At 48.8% G+C, this 19722-nt stretch overlaps 1 protein-coding gene across 1 annotated transcript; it reads left to right on the top strand.

The window, feature by feature from the left end:
- Window positions 1-11152: 11152 nt before the first annotated feature.
- Smim34 (small integral membrane protein 34) lies at window positions 11153-18790 on the top strand. Its single transcript, XM_006983583.4, has 2 exons — window positions 11153-12766; window positions 15240-18790. The coding sequence occupies exons 1-2, from the start codon at window positions 12760-12762 to the stop codon at window positions 15635-15637; spliced, it is 405 nt and encodes a 134-aa protein (XP_006983645.1). The 5' UTR covers window positions 11153-12759; the 3' UTR covers window positions 15638-18790.
- Window positions 18791-19722: the final 932 nt, after the last annotated feature.

Genomic DNA, 19722 nt, shown 5'->3' with positions numbered 1-19722 from the left:
CAGTTCCTGCCTCCAGGTTCCTGCTCCTCTTGAGTTCCTGCCTTGAATTCCCTCGGTGATGAACTGTAATTGGGATGTATAAGATACATAAACCCTTTTCTCTCCAAGCCTTTTGGTTTGGGCCTTTATCACAGCAATAGAAAGCACACTAAGACGTGTCATGATTTTCACATGTCAGCACTAATTTAACCATCAAGTACTATTACTATTACTTTATTTTATTGGTGTGTGTGTGTTGGTGTGCATGTGTGTGTTAGTGTGTGCATGTGTGCGTGTGTTGGTGTGTATATGTGTGTGTGTTGGTGTGTGTGTGTTGGTGTGTGTATGTGTGTGTGTTGGTGTGTATGTGTGTGTGTTGGTGTGTATGTGTGTGTGTGTTGGTGTGTGTATGTGTGTGTGTTGGTGTGTATGTGTATGAGTGTGTTGGTGTGTATGTGTGTGTGTTGGTGTGTATGTGTATGAGTGTGTTGGTGTGTATGTGTGTGTGTGTTGGTGTGTATGTGTGTGTGTTGGTGTGTATGTGCGTGTGTGTTGGTGTGTATGTGTGTTGGTGTGTATATGTGCATGTGTGTTGGTGTGTATGTGTGTGTATGTGTGTGTTGGTGTGTATGTGTGTGTTGGTGTGTGTTGGTGTGTGTGTGTTGGTGTGTGTGTGTGTGTTGGTGTGTATGTGTGTGTGTTGGTGTGTATGTGTGTGTATGCGTGTGTTGGTGTGTATGTGTGTGTGTGTGTTGGTGTGTATATGTGTGTGTGTGTATGTGTGTATATGTGTGTGTGTGTTGGTGTACATGGAGGTCAGGGTCAATGTCAACTGTCTTCCTCAGTCACTTCTCCACCTTATTTTCTTTTAAGTTAAAGACTTATTTATCATCTCACATGTATACCTGTGTGCACCAAGTGTGTCAAGTGCCCGAGGAAGGCAGGAAGAGGGATTAGGTCTCTAGAACTAGAGTTACAAGCAACTCTGAGTCTGCCTGATCACTCCCCTCACACACCTTCCCCAGCCCGACCAACCTGCCTAGACCAGCAGCCCCGCCCCCAGCACGTCCAGCCAGCCAGATCTACACACTCCAGGCTTGGACCAGGACACACATCCGGCACACCAGCCCAGGCCCCTCCGTCCTGACTTCATTCCACCTAAGCCATTTTTGATCCGATGGCCCAACCCACCCATGCAGCCTGTCTTCCACCCCAGCCTGCTCTGTCCATGTCAGACGGAGAACTAACAAATAAGTACTCATGCACAGATCTCATTGCTGCCAATGAGAATTACCTAGATGGACTCCAGAACACGGAATTTAAAAGAACAATCATAAACCTCATCAAAGAATTCAAGCAGTTAAAAAAAAGTAAGAAACAACTCAATGAAATTAAGAAAAAGAGCTTAGACTAAATAAGCAAGGAATACCTAAATAAATAATGAAAATAAATAAGCAATGGAAAGTTAACCCAAAAAACCTACAGGAAAGGGACATACAGGAAATGTGGAACACCATGATAGGCATCGATGAGGGGCAAGATTCTCAAGTCAATGGCGTAGACCTTATCTTCAACATGATCATAGAACTTCCCCAAACTAGGAAAGACATATCCCTCCAAATACAAGAAGCATACAGAACACCAAAGAGACAAGACCAGAAAAGAAAATCCCCACAGCATGTCATAGTTAAAATGCTAAGTATACAAAGAAAGTATACTGTGAGCTGTAAGAGAAAAACACACACACACACACACACACACACACACACACACACACACACACACAAAAGTCACGTATAAAGGAAAGCCCATCAGAGTAATGGCTGCTTTCTCAATGGAAACTTAGAAAATGAGCAGGGCCTGGAGCAATGCCCTCCAAGTCCTAAAAGGCCACAAGGGCCAACCTAGGCTAATATACCCAGCAAAACTATCTGCCATAGTTGGAGGAGAGAGAAGAACTTTCCATGATATAAACAGCCTAATAAAATGATGGCTCAGCAGTCAAGAGCACTTACTTCTCTGCAGAGTGCCTGAGTTCAGTCTCAGCACCCATGCTAGGTGGCCCACAAGCCTGTAGCTGCAGCTCCAGGAGGCTCTGATGCCCTGGACCCTGCAAGTATCTGCACTTTATGCACACCCCACTCACACAGACACATACACACACATACAAATTTTAAACTGTGCCGAAATGAAGCCTTCCTTCCTCCAGTTGCTTCTAGTCAGGTGTTTTATCAGAGCAATAAGAACAGTACTGATGGGAGTGAGAATTACCCGGACCACACCTCACAGGATGCATGTTGGTTTGGACATGATTTCCTCTCCAAGGCTGGTAGCAGCTTTATTCTCTGTGGTGGTATTGAGCGGACAGAACCTGTAACAGGTGGGACCTACTGAGAGGCAATTAGGTTCCTGAGGGTAGTGTCCTTGGGAGGGATTAATATAGTTCTCCTGGAACTTCAGCCAGTTCCAAAGCTAGGGTGATTATAAAAGTGTAAGATGGGGGTGGGGATGGGGGCGGAGAAATGACGCAGTGGTTAAGAGCACACGCTGCTCTTACAGAGGACCTAGGCTTAGTTCCCATTCCACATAGTGATTCACAATTGTCTGTAATTTCAGTTACAGTTTGGGGGGTTGATGCCCTCTTATGGCCTTTGTGGGCACCAGGCACATATGTCATACACATTCAGGCAACACACTCATACACTAAAATAAAAAATAATTTTTTAAAAAGGAGTAAGACCTGCCCCTCCCTATCCTCTGTCATCCTGTCTTCCTGGTGATTTCTCCCTCTCTCATGTCTTCCATGATGCCATCCACCATGAGACAGCCACAGGGGCCCTAACCGGAGGCTGAGTTGATGAGGTGCCTGGTTGTGGGCTTGTAGTGCCCAAAGCCTTGAGCCAAATGAGCTGCAGGTATTCAACAGTCAGACACAGGAAATAGAAATGGGAGGAGACTCTGCCCAGCCGTGGCACCAGAAACAGGTAATTCCCCCAGGATGATCCTGGCCCAGGGAACCCCATGATAGAATTCTGTATTCATGATCGATCGAATGCTGTATCAGGACGTCCTCACCCAGTACTTTGAGAACGGCCCACTCACCTGACTCCCACCGTAGGGACGGACACAACAGCTCTGATTTTGTTCCTTACACTGTTGAGACAAAGCTTTGGAAGTCTGGACTGGATCTGTAGACGACCCTGTAATGCTGATGATTAAAGATTCAGAGCCTCCCATTGAACCCAGTGCTGACATGGAGCCATGAACCACCCAACGTGAACAAGGCCACTCCTTCCCTTACCTGGCCTGCAGCAGGTGAATGACTAACTTCTCCAGAAGTGACATGCCAGACAGTGAGCTCTGAGAGCTCCAGGGAAGCAAGCTGGACACTCGCAGGGCTGTCTGAGGGCCACTGAGGTTCAAGGATGCACCCAGGGTCTCCGGTTGCTGGAGAAGAAAGTCACAGGCCCTCTGCTTTCTCAAACTCAGGTCCTTACCCTCTCTGGCTGCTTCCTTACAGCAAGGCCTCCTGGCTGTGGGAGGGAGGGACAAAATGGCATTTGTAAGGGAACTCATCACCGACCACAAAGACTCGGTGAGCACTGTGGAGGAGGGAGAAGGACTCCAAGCTGATGCTTTTAGTTTTCATACATAATTTTGAATGAGATAGCGCTTAGTGTTGCCAATTTACTCTAAAAAATTGGTCACTAAAATCATCCATACTGTAAACCTAGATGTCCCCTTAGAGTTGACCAGGTCATTAAAAAACAAAATCCCAGCAGAGAGAAGGGAAGCGGACACAAAGTCCCACCCCTAACCAACTGGTAGCTGCGGGGAAGGGGAAATCAGTTTTCTCCAAAGGAGTGTCACTGGGTAAATGAACCACACTCCAGGACCCAGGGGTAGTGGTCAACACAGAACGGGCTCGCGTGTGCGCGTGCGTGTGCGTGTGTGTGAGTGTGAGTGTGAGTGAATGAGTGTGTGTGTGAGCGAGTGTGTGTGTGTGTGTGTGTGTGTGTGTTTGAGAGAGAAAGAACATAAAGTTAGTTGGGTAGGGAGGTGGAGTGAATCTAGGAGGAACTGGAGGAGGGAAAGGGTGATACAATTATATTGTATAAAATAATAAGAGAAAAAAGGGGGAAAAAAGTGGACTAAGCCATGAAGAGCCAAATTGCAAATGACAAGGATATTCTTGTTACTCTGCCCCTTTAGAGAATATATAGACTGGTGAATGTTCACTGCACAAGGAATCGTCCACACAGCTGTATCAGGTACTCTGTGTGCACACCTACCCCACACCCTGCTTTCTCCTCCCGCCCCCTTTCATTCCCTGAACAGCTTTGCAGCTTACTTCAAGTACACACCCAGTCTTCCGTATCTTCATAAAAGCTAGGGACCACAAGAAAGAAGCCTACAATACTGTGCTTCTGAGGCAGATTTGACTCAATACAAGTACCCCCAGCTGCATCCATTTCCCTGGAAATGACTTAACTTTTCCCTTGAATCTAGATGTGGGTCCCCTCAGGACACTATCGTAATCCAATAGCCCCAACAAGTCCAGCGCCTGAATCTATAGGCCAGGCAGACTATCTTGAGTCCTCATCAGCAGGTGACTCTTTATGGGAACAAATGGGAAGAAGAAGATAAGCAAAAGCCTGGAGGGCACGAGTACCCAGAAATGTGCGTGTGCTCTGAGTGGATAGGACTGGCTCCTTCTTGTAAGTGCAGCCAGTGGATGCATAAAACAAATCTAAATGTGGAAAGGAGAGAGACAGAGCAGTCACTGCAAGAGCGCCATCCCTGTGTCTACCTGAGATCAGTAAGGTAGTGGCCACATATCACACAGATTTCCAAAAATACTGGAATTTTTTTTTTTTGGTCTTTCTACAGGTGCATCAGACTTCTGGGTTCAGCTGCCCCCTGGTGGTAACTTTGAGGATATTTCTCTAAGCACAGAGAACCCTGCCTGAGCCATTGCCTAGGAAGGGCTGGGTGATGCTTCCTGAGAGCCTTTAGACATTGTTGGAAGGCTGAACCGACAGTGCTTGGGACCCGGTACCTACTGTCCCGAGAGAGAGATGCCGTCTCCAGGTGTGATGTGAGACAATTCTTCCTTAGGGTCATAGCTCAGGTTTCTGGGAAAGCTGCGGAGGCCTCTTTGCTGAAACCTCAGCCCTTTCTCATTCCAGGGATGACGTCATCATTCTTCCAAGCCCTAGGAAAATAACCTTCCCAGGCCTGAGGACCTTCCAGCCACAAGGGACCATTGGTCTCTGCCTGGAGACAGACTGCACAGCTGCATGGCCCTGGGGGATCTTCGTCTCCTCTCCATGGCGTCATTCGGTCTCACCAGCACTAAAATTCTAAGTGCACGCCACCATGCCTGGCACTTTTACATGGTCTTGGGATTGAAATTGTGTCCTCACGCAGCAAGGCAAGCGTTTTGCCGACCAGGCTACCTCCCAGTCCCTGGGTTCATGCTTTCAAAGCATGCCAGTCACCATGCAGGGAGGGCAAGGTAGCGGGGATGTGGTGGAGGCTCTTCACTGTACCAGAGACCAGGAAACAGAGTACCAATGGAACCAGGGCCTGGGTAGCCTTCAAAGGGCCACCTCCAGCCACCTACTCCCACCGGCTAGGATCCACCCCTCAGGGGTCCACAGCCTCCCACACCACGGCCTCAGCTGTGGAGCAAGCATTCAAATGATAAGCCTTTGGGGAATGGTTCAGATTCAAACCACAATGGGCTTCCTTTTGGCAGTACGTATTCTTGGGCATGTGTTTGCGATTACATTACAGTCTCGACTCTCTGCCCTCCAGTGCCCCGCACTCCATCTAATTACCCCTGCCTGTCACCCCACAGCCTTTCTGTCTTTCCCACGGTGTCGTAGTTAGAACCACACAACAACACTGTCCTTTCTGGATTGACTTCTTTCAGTCGGCAACTGCTTTGAGTTTCCTTTATCTGTTCATGGCTCACGCTCCCACTTTTTCAGAGCTGAGTGAGCGTCTATACTCAGGAAACACCGCGGTTTATTTATCCGCTCTTCTGCTTGAAGAGCGTCTTGTGCAAAGGTGAGTAGAGCTACGCACACACACGCACACACGCACGCACGCACGCACGCACGCAGCATCCGTGGGCAGACTTCATGTGAGCAGAAGTTTTCAGCTCCCTCTGGTGAATGCTAAGGACTGTAGTTCCTGGGTCACAGATAAGAGCCTTTGGCTTTACAAGAACGCGCCGCTGTCGTGCGATGTGACTGTACCATCCTGTATTCCCACAAGCGCCCTGTGAGAGTTCCTGTCGCCTGTGCTGTCCCAGGATTTGCTGTTGTCAGCCTTCTGCATTTGGGCCTTTCTGGCAGATTATGTGCCTGCCGTATGCTTTTGCAAATAAAGTTTTATTGGAACACAGGACCCGAGTTTAGATCCTGACACTCATGTAAAAACCAGGCACCTCCATACATCTGTAGCCATGCTGCAGGCCAGGACAGGTGGATCCTGGGGACTTGCCAGCCAGATTGCCTATCTGAAACTGAGTGCCAGGCCAACCAATGAGAAACCTGGGGAAAATAAGGTTGGCATCGATCCAAGAAGATACCTGCCACAGACTCTGGCTTTCCCATGCACACACATGGGTACACATCCACACGTACACATATATACACATACATATACCACACCCCACACACAAAAACAAAACAAAAGATGCTATGGGTCACAAATCTAAAAATATTTATGAGCTTGCTCTTTATAAAAAATTCACATAAAAGATGCACATGCTAAAGCTGTATTCTAGAGCTATCCTGATTTTCTGTTTTACGATGTTGCCATGTAGGATCGGCCTCATGTGGCTTTGTGTTGCATAGTCCGGGGCATACAACAAGGAAACTACAACGAGAACATTGTCTGACTGAGGAAGGACCAAGCTGAACATACCCAAAAATCCTTTGCAAAAACTTTACCACCTAAGCATAAATATCAGAGTTTGCATGATGTTTATGTATGTGTGCTGTGTATATATAAACAACCCACCTGCTTGGGTTGTTTTGGCTTTTGTTTTTTATTTGTTTTGTTTGTAGTTTTGAAACTATTTTTATTGCAAAAAATTATTACTACATGTCTATGTGCAAAATCCACATATATAATCATTATTTTGATAGGACACATACCGTGACCCCTGCATGGTTGCCTTTTGAAGCTTTGTGGGTTGGACATAGAGAATCCACACACCTATGTGTCAATGGCCTGGTTGTTATAACATATTCTTGCCACAAGGGGGCAGAGCATCCATGGGTACCGCCTAGCTTGGTGGTGCAAACATTCTGGCCCTAATTCCTGGTTTCAAGAGACTGTAGACCCGCATCCTAGGGGCGAGGGGGCCTGAAATTGAGACTGCGTGACTGAATTCCAAAAGGCTTTGCGGGGAGGTGGTTGAAGTCAAGGCAATCTGCACGCATGGTTTATTCTGCTGTCTCTTAATTCTCTTTCTGGGGACAGACTGTAGCTTACATAGAACATTCCTACAAGAAAATGCAGATCAGGAGCACAGACTGGGGGTCGGATTTCAGATGCTTGAAAGCAAGAGTTCGCCACATACACAGAACTGGCTGAATCTCTACAAGGGCTAACAGGCTTGTTACAAACACTTTATCTCCTTTGCATTGGGCAATACACACATGGGAAAACAAATAAGTCTCTTGAAAGGATGAAGTCTGGAGGCAACAGAAGGATCTCTGTCCTCTCGGAGGCACTCTTGCACATACAGGAATATCTGGTGACCTAGGTAAGCAGTGAGTGGTCTGGTCCACACCAGTCAGCACCGTGCTTACCCTTCCTTCCTCCTCCTAAGCTCTTCAGCCCAGCATCTCGCTTGTTACCTTAACCAGCAGAGGAGCTGGTTGTATGGACACCCACCCCCCAGCCTGGTCCTCTCCCGATGCACATTTCAGGGGGTTCCTGTCTTTGGCTGTTACAAACAATGGGTAAATAGCCACATCTGCACCAATGTCCTGTAAACACACCCACACCCGATACCCCAAATTCCCAGAAGGTGAGTGATGAGCCAGAAAGTATGCATGCAATAGATGTTAATTATGCCCATTGTCCTTAATAACCTAAATGATAGCAGATGACGTCCATGACCTGTTGTGACGTGTGGACAAGGTTCTGAACGCTGCACATACGAGGAGGAGCCAGCCTTCAATCCCCTCAGAGCATATGCACATTTCCTGGGTCCTCACGCCCTCCAGGCTTTTCCCAAGTCTGCTTTCTGACTTGAGATGCATTTAACCAGCACACTGGGGGAGCATGCACCTTCTCATCTATCGAGCTTTTCAAAACCAGGCTGGAATAGTAATTCAACCGATGTGCATCCCTCATCTATGGAGATGAACACATTCTGTTGAGAATTCTGTGGTGATCACAGAAGTTTCTGAATATCAAACAACCTTTCTGTGATTCTTTTGTTGTCATTGTTTGGGACAGGATTGCACCGTTTAGCTTAGGCTGGCTTTGAACTCAGAATCCTCCTGCCTCTGTTTCTGGAGAGCTGAGGTGTAGGCATGAGTGCCCATGCCTGGCTTCCTCCCTAGTTTCCTTGTGGGTGTCGGGGAGTGAACTGAGGCTGCTGGGCACACTGGGAAGCATCCTACTGCAGAGCACACGCCAGCTCCGTCCACGGCCATCACAATCCACTGTCACACATCCCGGCCCCTGCTGCACTTACAGCGTTTCCTTCTAAATCCATACGTGAAGCTGCCTGCCATTTCTCTGTACCATGGTGAGTGTCTCAGGTTATCGATGATAGACAGCTTCATCGAAATAAATGAAGAGATTTATGTCCTTTCTTCATGATTTCTAGTGGCCAAAAAAACAAAACAAAGGCTTTACTAAAGCTCCCCAGTAAACACCAGCAGGACTGACTTCTGGGACAGTGGGCACCACGTGATTCCACGTGATTCTCTGGGTGGTGATTTTTACACCCCCCCCCCCCAATCTTCTCTCTGAGAACCAATATTTTCTGATTTTTAAAGTTTCTTTGGGGGATATCTTGATAGTTTATATTTTTCAGAAAACCATTCATTTGGTCCAGATTTTGAAAGCCACACAGAACAGGGAAGTGTGGGGTCACGTGACTTTACTGTGCCCGAACATCCCTTCAGTTACTTTTGTATTTGCTCCTTCTTTATTTCTTACTAGGGAAGTTAATCCTCTGTTCCCTTGATTTTTTTTCACCCCAAGGAAACCAGCTCTTAAATGGATTATTCATTTATCTGGGTTTCCTGGGTTCTAAAATCTGTTCTTGTGCTTTCCGATGTTTTTTTAATGAGCTTTCACCAGGTTTGGCTTTGTTACTCATTCCCTAAACACTTGTAATGAGTGCTTAATTTGAATCCAAAGGCCAGTTGACCTGGTTGTAACGTGCATACCATAACATGGACATTATAGTAGAGTCCGAGCCCTGAACTGTCAGTGCAGCCCAGGGTGCCCCCTCGGGCCCCTGTGCATGTAGCCCAGGGTGCCCCCTCGGGCCCCTGTGCATGTAGCCCAGGGTGCCCCCTCGGGCCCCTGTGCATGTAGCCCAGGGTGCCCCCTCGGGCCCCTGTGCATGTAGCCCAGGGTGCCCCCTCGGGCCCCTGTGCATGTAGCCCAGGGTGCCCCCTCGGGCCACTGTGCATGTAGCCCAGGGTGCCCCCTCGGGCCCCTGTGCATGATCTTTCTCTCACCTTGGCAATCACAGCTCCACTTTCTGTCTCAATGAGTTTGCCTTTTCTAGAAGTCTCATCGAATCTATCAAGCAGTGTGTGGTCCTTGGTGGTCCTTTCATGCACTTGGCATGATGCTTCTGAGGTCGTGCATGCGTATTTCTGAACAGCACTTCTCTGTGAGGATACACTGTGCATTGCTGTCCACTGGCCAGTGGTTAGACTCTTGATCTCTGACTTGGGCTATTGTTACTATAATTAGCATCGATGTGAGCATTCTGGAAGTGCCTGTGTGGACACGCCTAGGAGTGGAATTAGTTGTGAGGTCTTCGCTTAACTCTATAAGAAACTGCTAAGTTCTTTTCTGGTGACTATACTTTCCAGTGTTTCACTAGCAACCTAGGGGAGTTCCTGTTTTGTTTTGTTTTTTTAGATTTAAATTATAGGTGTTTTGCCTGCATGTGTGTCTGTGCACCACATATGAACCTGGTGCATGTGGAGGCCAAAAGAGAGTGTCAGATCCTCTGAAACCGGAGTCACAGATGACTGAGAATCAGCTGTGCAGATAGCTGACTACGTTATTTGAAACAGGAAGGCCCGCCCTGAATCTGGGTCATCCCGTGTTGTCTTCCCTGCATCTCTTCAGCTTTCCTGTCTCTTCAAAGGACATTCGCTATTGGATTTGGGGACCCACTCAAACCCAAGATGACTGTCCCAGGAACCTTACTGTACCCACTTAAGCAAAGCTCTGATTCCAGCCAAGCTCAGCTTGGACCCGTCTTTTGGAAAGATACTGTCCGTTCACATGCCTGAACACTTGGTCCCCAGCTGGTGGCACCTCTGGGATACGGGTCACCAGGGCCAGGCCTCTGAAGGTTCTCCCCATCTCCACTTCCAGTTTAACAGCCACTTCCTGACCAGCCAAGATGTGAATGCGTCCCACCCCAAGCTCCACTGCCATAGGCCGTGTTAACCTGTGCCTTCCCTGCCGAGATAGACCAAAATAAACCTCTCCCCATCCAGCTGTTTCTACCTGGTATTTGGTAGATGAGGAAAGCCACCGTGCACTATCCAGCCCAGTCCACCGGTTAACTGAGTTAACTACTTATCCAGCCCAGTATACCAGTTAACTAGGTTAACTGCACCCTGCGCATCCCCTTCCAGAACTGTCTTGAATCCACCGTCCTCTTTTGGACCCCACTGTCTCCCGCGTGGGTTATCCCTCCAGATGGCTGACTGGCTTGTCTGTCCCATTCCGACCCTCTTCACTCACGCTCTTTCGCGGCCGGAGTGACCTGGGACAGGTGAGTTTTCACGACCTCCTGAGCATTTGTTCCGAGTGGGCTCAAACGCTGACCACACAAACATGTGCTGTTTGTTCGGCAGCAGACACCACAGTGGGTCCCTGACTCGGCGGTCGGAGCATTGCCCTGGGATCTTCCTGGCTAAACAGGACTCAGCACCACCACCCTTCGCTCAAGCACACTGTGAGTTTGCTAAGAGATAATTCGCCTTGCAGGAGGAAACACTCACTTGGGGATGGCTTAGAGAGCTCATAGTCTCACCCCGCCTCTAGGTCACACACCCCGTCTCTGCTGCTCCTTGGTGATTGAAGATGTGACCTTCCCACTTCCTGCTCCGGCCACCCTCTGCCTCTCTGGACGCCCCTCCCTGGAACCACAAGCCCAAACTCTTCCTTACGCTGCTTCTGGGCATGCGCTGTACTGCCGCACAGAAGGGGAACCCGTGCGGAAGTGGGAACACTGAGCAGTGCTTGGGTTTGCTCCCCTCCGTGTCTTCATCATGATGGACTGAGGTGACATTAGGGGTTAAGTGTTGGAAACCCACATCATCATATGCAAGTTATAAGATCCTGAGCATTCCTCAAGGGACTTGGCCACCGACCCTAAGGCATATCATGTGTTTGCAGTTGTATGGCAAAGTTATATCACGCTAGAGGTGGGATTACGACCGGTTATTGTTGACATAAGGAGATGTGATTATGTGTCAAGCTGACAAGGTTTGGACTTGTGATGGCTAACATTGGCTGTCAACGTAACTGAAGTCCAATCTGCCTGACACTCACTCCTCAAGGGTTTTCAAGACTCACCCTGAGTCTGGGCCACACCTTCTGGTAGTAGCCGGTAAGAATACGTAGAAAAGGAACACTTTGGTTTTTGCCTGCTTGCCTTCACACTCGTTGGTGAGTTCACCTACCCTATTGCTGGGGCACTTCATCACCAATATCAGAACCAACTTCTTTGGGCTTCCAAAGTAAGCTGAAGACCAGCAGCTCTCCAGCAATTCTCCAGGCCCTCGGTGCCAGATCAGGGCTGACCTGAACAACTACCAGAATCTTGGCCTCTCCGGTGGGAGGCAGCCATTGCTGGACTGCCCGGACCACAACCTGTGAGCCAATCTAGTGAAACCCCTTTTACTGCATGTACTCTATCAGTTGTTCCCTAGAGAACCCTGGCCAGCACACTCCCCAGCTTCTCCCAGGGGGGCCCCACCTGCTGTCCTGGGGGCCTGCCCCTTCCTGCTGCCTGTCTTCATCCAGGACACGGTCAGAGAGGAAGCCGGTGACTCTTGGCCATGGATCTTCCTGTCCCTGGGACAATGGGCCTCTGCTAAACTTGGGCACTGGCCACACCTGCCGCAGGTGCAGAACAGGGCAATGCCGGAATCATCCGGGTTCAGAGCTGGCCATCCGGTCCCAGAGAGAACACCCTGGCACCACAGGCTTCCCATGTGCCCTGCGGAGGGCTACAGGCTTCCCAGAACCTGCATTTAAAAAGGCAAGTCCTTTGATTGGGACCTTTCTAACAAGCCACAGCCGGGCGGCGCTGCCTCTCGTGGGCACGGAGGACTCCCTCAGAACCTCTCATCAGTTCAAGAAGAGAAGCCTCCCACGTGCAGTGGGCTGTTTTGCTTGGGATTGCTCCGCAGTGTTTGGGGTGCAGCCTGGGCACACTGGGGCCGTGATGTGCAGGACAGAGCCCTGTTGTCACCCCATCCCCTCTGTGGCAGCCCCTTGAACTTGCCTCCTGAGAGTCAAGGCCGAGAGCAGCTCATGGACGGTGAGTAGTGAGAGCGGCAGCTCCGGGGCCCTGTTTACTTCGCATCAGTAACATAACAGGCGTCAGTGCGCACGCCCCGCCGCAGGGTGTATTTACCCGTGAAAATACAGCCGAGTTTACTCTCACCCGAAAGAGATGGAGAACTCTGGTTGTATCATTGGTGTCGTTCGTTTCTTCCGAATTGAGATTGGGCTGGTTTTAAAGCAACTGGCTGCCCATAGCTCTTAGCTGGGCAGGTTTCATTCTGTACTTGAATATATAACAGTATTCTAGCAATTTCCAGAAAGTTCCATGGGTTTATATATTCATTTTAAGTTTAAATAAATACTAATTAAAATTTACTGTATTCCTATAGGGCTGATTTGCTACTTAAAAAATAATAGTAGTTGTGAGATTTTTTTTTCGCCTTGTGGTCTCTCAAGGTCTCAAATTATTCTACCAGCAATGTAGAAATGCTTCCGAGAGCCAAAGTTATGAGATTCTAATCTCATTGGTCCTGGGCTTTGAGAAGTGTGGCTTGGAGACTCACATTTAAACAGTCCTTTCTGTAAAATGAGTAAGATTACCCACTCACTCTACCAAGGAACTCTGACTTTACACCAAACAAAACTTTGATGTCTTACAGCAGCCGAATGTCCAGGGGGTGGTATGAGAGCCGTGGGGTGGACCCCACACACTGAGGCGACACCAACAAAGTCACTCAGGGAATGTGACTTCTCTGGCTCCCTCAGCAGAGAAGAGTTTTGAGTTAAACAGCAGCTGAGATCCTAATCTTCTCATCAGAGCACATGATATCTTTACCCAGAGCCCGGGAGACCAGAAAAGCCAACTTGTACTCTTTCCTTTTTAAAATTAAATTCTTTTTGAAAATAAGTTCACATTGTAGAACACAAAACACGCAAAAGAGTGCACTGTGGAAGTCCATCTCCTGCCCCCAGCTCCCTTCTCTAGGGCAACCAGCGCCACTCACTTCTTGTATATTCTCCCACGGTGATATCAGACTACTGTGGCTTGGAGAAGTGGGCATCAGTGCTGCTGGGAGCGGGTGGAACCTAGCAGAAGGACGTTAGGTCATTGGAGGAGTGACCTCGAAGGGGACTCTGGGAATCCAGCACCCCTTCTTCTTCTTGGCCGCCATAGAAAGCCCCTTCCTCCAGCACACACCCCTGAACGGCTGGCTGCTCCGTCACAGACACAGACGCGATGGAGCCAAGGGACCATGGGTGAAACCTCTGAGACCAAAGGACCTTTCCTTTTCATAAATTCGTTTTCCTCAGGCATTTGTTACAGGGAAGGGAATCTGGTTAAGTGCATATGCTCATTAACTCAAGGCAAATCAATGTACCCACAGGTTTTTACACTATGTTTTAGCTTATTTTTCACGGATTACTGTTTAGATCCAAAAACCTCTTCATGGCTCCTCTGCATGGAAATTCCACATGCATGTCACCCTCACTTGGTGGCTGTAATGACTCACTTAAGTTATTCAGGAGTTCTTCACTATCCTTGGAGGACTGGCTCCAGGGTTCCCACAGATGAGAGACTCTATGAAAGCTTAAGTCATTGATGTATAATATAAACTTTAAAAACACCCTGTGCACATTCCTCTGGGTGTTTCAGTCATCTTTTTTTTTTTTTTTTTTTTTTTTTGACTTTTGACTTTTGACTTTTGATTTTTTCAAGACAGGATTTCTCTGTGCAGCCTTGACTGTCCTGGATCTCACTCTGTAGCCCAGGCTGGCCTCGAACTCACAGAGATCCGCCTGGCTCTGCCTCCCAAGTGCTGGGATTAAAGACACCGCCGCCCGGCTGTCTCCCCTTTTTAACTCACACTTTCCTTGTGCTGACGTTTTCCTTTCACTGAAGGAAGGTCCTTTTTCTCTGTCCTGTGATCTGACTGCTTATCTTTCCACCGAGATTTTAGATTTTTTTTTTCTTTTAGGACTGAAGGCTGGTGAGAAAATCAGCAGTATAAAATGGCGGTGTTTCTACAGTTTGCCATTTGTATTTTTTTAAAGGTTTTTTTTTTTTTTTAATTATGTGTCTGTGCACATGTGTGAAGGTGCCCATGGAGGCCAGAGGAGGGCGTGGGATCCCTGGAGTTAGAGTTCAAGCAGTTGTAAGCCATCTGCCATGGTGCTGGGAACTGAATTCAGATCCTCTGCGAGAGTCTAGTGCACATCTTTCCCCATTGAGCCATCTCTTAGGTCTCCTGTATTTTGGTTTTCCGGCAGGCAAACACATTCAAACAATTCTAAGCGTGGTTAAATTTGATGATGTTATATTCAAAAACTTGTGTTTTGAACTGTTGATTTTTGAGAGCGGAATATATGTTGGTAGCTTCTCACCTATTGCACACAAAAAGCCTCCATAAGCTGTCCCGGGTGCTCACCCCACCATGGTTTTGGATATATATGGGCCTGCACTCTTAGCCCAGGACCCTTGGTCTCATCCGGGCCTTTCTGTTTCCCAGTGATCAGGTGGAAACCCCAGGAAACCTTCAACCAGACCCAGGCCAGCTCCCTCCTGCGTGACCCTGTGGAGGAAAGGAACGGCACCAATTGTACCAGGACCCTGAGGCTGCCAGATGCGACCAGTGCCGCCTGGTACATCCTCACCATCATCGGCATCTTTGGTGTGATCTTCGTCTTCCAGCTGGCCAGCAACATCCTCAGGAAGACTGAGAGGCCCTTGGAGGACGTTTATTATTCCAACTTAACTTCTGAACTCAAAAGGGAAGGGTTTCAGAGCAAGGTGGCTGAGTGCTCACTGATCATCAGCAATACAGCAGCCCTCCAGCCTCATCAAGATGGCCTGGACCCAAGAGGGGAAGAAGACGGGATCCACATGGGAACCCAGGGGGTCCCCTGAAAGCCAAGGCCGACAGACCACCATTGGAGGCCTCAGCTGTTTTACAGGTAGAGAAGTTTGGGGTCTGCCGGGGATCTTGAGAAAGGAACTGAGCCCTGGATTAGGGCACGGTGAGCGTCTCTGGCCATGGACACTTCTGAGTGTGAACAGTCACCAGCAGCTTATATCTTAGTTTTTCTGGTCTAAGAAGAAGGAACAATAGAAGCCATAGGTCAGAGGGGGACTCAGGGTTCTCGGGGTGATTCAGGATACTCCTGAGGGCAAAGGGGGGGGGCTTCTTGTCATGGGATGAAGGCTGAACGTGGAGTCAAATGCTTGGGATTAACAATCAACTTCTAGGGGTCGTATACATTTCTGAGTGGCAGTTGATCACCTGGAACATGTAGGAGTTGGAATTGTCACCAATGGTGACTTTGTTTTAAAGACTTACTCCATTGACTTTAGGACCAAAGTTGTTCGTAGCAGAAGCTAATCAGTCAGTCTTCATTTTCTCTGGAAGAGTGGGCGCACTGAACAAAGAATTAATTTTGGACTCAGGAACTCCAGACTCTGGTCTTTGACGTCTGAGGACCTATGACTGAACTTCTCCGAAACTTAGTTTACGGTCACCTGAGGAGGATGGTGCCAGGGCTGCCAGCCTTGCCACAGAGGCAGGCGCTAGGGAGATCCTGCATGGGATGATGTTTCGAAATGCAAAATGCACACAGAGAGGCGTGTTGTGGTGGAGGAGATGATGGTGGAGACGGCGGTGGACATGGCGGTGGAGACGGCGGTGGACACCAAATGGGCAGAGCCAGTGCTCTGGTTGGCGGCAGCAGCGATGGCAATGATGGTGTTGATGGTTTTAGTACTCGGGGTTTCTCAGAATTCACCAAGTCCCCTTTTACCTCTTGGATTAGGTTCTAGTTAGCACTCAGATGAACTTAATTACTGCATTTCCGTACATCACTATACTATGTTCTCACTGATGCCCTCCCAGCCCCTGCTCTTCTCTACTGACCCCTTCCTGTTTCCAAATGGTGTCCCTTTCATGTCACACATTGTCACCTTCTCTTGCTCCCTTTAGACCTCTGCATCCTCCCTCATAGTTTTCTATTTTCCTGTGTGTAAATGCACGTACACACAACCCCCCTGCACACATGTATAATTCAATCTATCTCTACACAGATCTCTCTCTCTCTCTCTCTCTCTCTCTCTCTCTCTCTCTATATATATATATATATATATATATATATATATGTAAAGATATCTGTGGTGTATTTGTACACACACACACACACACACACACACACACACACACACACACACACACCTTCTCAGAGGAGTAGTGGGGAGGCCGGCAACCCTGGCCAGCAGTTAGGGGTGTGATGGAGCGGAGAGTTGCAGAGGTTCCCTCCAAGAGCATCGCAGGGCCCCGGCCTTGAATAAATGCCTACAGAGCAAGGAGTCAGAGCAGATCACATTTCTCTGTGTAGTTCATAGCATATGGACACCTGGTCAACCAGACTCTCCCAAGCCTGGCAGGGTAACAACACTGTGGGACTGCCGAGACTCTTGTGCAAGATATGGACTCTGTGAGGAGAGCACACATGAGATACATACAAATTACAACAGGATTAAGAGAGCTGATTGGTGTACCATAGGACAGGTCAAAAAAAGATACACATGTCTACATTCATACTGTAAGTAGACACTCCTGACACTCCTGAAAACTCAATACAGTGAAAGCAGTCAGTAATGGTCATCTGTCAAGCCTGCCAAACCATGTGCGCACAAAGCCTGGACCTCTTTGGAGAATATTAACACTGTCACTTGTCAGGAGGGAGCTGTCTGAGCCACAGCTGTATCCCTCCTGGCTCGTAAAACGTGTCATCACCTTCCACACAAGCGACCACCAGTTTGTTGAGGCGTGGACCAGTCTCATCAGTACATAGGCAGCAGGGAGCTGCCTTCTCTCCAAGCCTGGTGGGTAATTTGTCCCACAGCCTCTACTTTCGAATACACTTCACACGGAGCACGCTGGAAAGCTTAATTAGCAGAAACACACGTAAAGCAGAGGCCCGAGGTCGATCCCACACTTTGCCTCTCACTGGGCCCAGACAAAATTTCTGTCAAGGGTGAAACTGATCTGCCCCCAGAGGGTCAGGACCAAGGCTGGCCCCTCTCAGAACCCAAGTCCCCAGGGGTACAAGAAAGAACCAAAGTTTATAAGGTCTTGGAGGACACAGGCCATCTTGCTTAGTTCTGCACAGCTGTGACCAAAACACCTGGAAAGAACAACTTAAAGAAGAGAAGATGAATTTGGATTCCGGTTGCAGAGTTCAGCCAGGGTTGCTTGTTTCTAGGCACTTGGACAGAACATCATGGTGTGAGCCTGTGAGCCGAACCTAACCCTCCCCTCATTGCTGGAGCCCATGAGGGTACATCTTCCCCTCACAGCAGGTATGATGCACAGAGAGGAGAGAGGAGAGAAAGAGTGAGAGAGGGGAGAGAGAGAGAGAGAGAGAGAGAGAGAGAGAGAGAGAGAGAGAGAGAGAGAGAAGGGATTGGAAACTAGGCAAACTCTTCAGAGGCACACCTCCTGGGACCCACTTCCTCCAATCATGCTCAACCCCCCAAAGTTTACACCATGTCCAAAACTGTGCCATCATCTAGTGACAAAATTTATAAAATATGAGTCTGTGTGTATGTGGGGACACTTTACACACAAACCTCAATACAGACACACCTGGGACCCAGCAGTGGCCATGATGGAATTTGTTGTTTGGTCTAAGGCTGTAGTAGGACAGGCCCGTAGGGTTGAGGAAATTGGCTCAAAACCAGTTGCCCAGGCATGTACATAACTACTTCCTTATGAGGCAACCTGGAGTCTGCCTGAGGGCCTAGCAACAGGGGCTGTCAGAGTTCCTGATTGTGCATCCAGTGAGGGATGACCACACAAGGCTGCCAGGTTGGGACATAGCCTAGGTGCTGGGAGGAGGGTATATAAGGCTTTCCTTGTTACTGAATAAATGAGTCTGCTGTTTGCCTTCAACTGATTCCCCATGTCTGTGTCATTGATGCCACACCTTCTCACCCCTCCCCCTCCCTCCAAGGGAGCCATTAGGATCCAGCAACATCAGGCCAGAGCAGGAGTTGGTAGGGATGCTTCTAGGGGGATACCGAACACATGGGCCAAAAGGGTTCTGTCGGAAAGGTACAGGGGCCATTAAATCCATGTTGGCAACCATCGAACCTTTAAGGTACAGTGGAGGGAGGGATCTAGTTTAAAGGATCTTACGCAGTGCTGGTGCATTTCCACACACCAGCCTTGGCCACCCTCTCACCGACTCCAGGGGTCCAGGAAGCTGAGGCCCAGAGGAGCTGAGAGATGTGTACACTGTCACACAGTCAACACAAGTCTCGGGGCTGATCTAGCAGACTTTGAAGCCCTGTGATGTTTCCATTACGTGGGCCCTAGTTTGCTTTGTTATTAGAACAAACATGACCAATGCAACTTGGAGGACACACTGTGACACTTCTGGGTGACAGTCCATCACTGAGGAAAGTCAGGGGAGGCACTCAAGTGGGAGCTGCAGCAGGGACCACAGAGGAGCCCTGCTTACCAGCCCCGCTCCCTGGCGCACACGCATCTAGCTTACTTACACAGCCCAGACCCCACCTTTTAGGGATGGTGCCGCCCACAGTGGGCTGGGCCCTCCCGCTGCAATTATCAATCAAGACAGTCCCTCACAGCCCTGGACACGGGCTAGTCGGATCTGGACAGTCTCTCAGAGGACCCTATTCTAGGCCTGTCTTTGAAAGCGAAAGCTAACTAGGACACATTTTTGTCCCCCAAACCGTTCTCCCTCCAGGCGGGGAGTAAGGAGACTGGCATCATTGGACTGGTAGTCCACAGTTCAGAGTGGGGGTTGGGTGAGGAGAGCAACGTCCGTCCCGTTCTGTCACTTCGGTCTGAATTCTCTCCTGGAAGGCTCTGGAATGGCGGCAGCATTTTAAGTTCACTAGTCAGTCATTGTGTGGCTATGGAAAGTCAACGAAGTCTTTCTTCTCTTTTTGTTTCTAGAAGATGGGCCATCACTATT

The sequence above is a fragment of the Peromyscus maniculatus genome, chromosome 12 (assembly GCF_049852395.1).
Source record: "Peromyscus maniculatus bairdii isolate BWxNUB_F1_BW_parent chromosome 12, HU_Pman_BW_mat_3.1, whole genome shotgun sequence".
Classification (NCBI taxonomy): Eukaryota; Metazoa; Chordata; class Mammalia; order Rodentia; family Cricetidae; genus Peromyscus; species Peromyscus maniculatus.
Note: the sequence above shows the minus strand (reverse complement) of the source record. Positions and strands in the feature narration are given on the sequence as shown.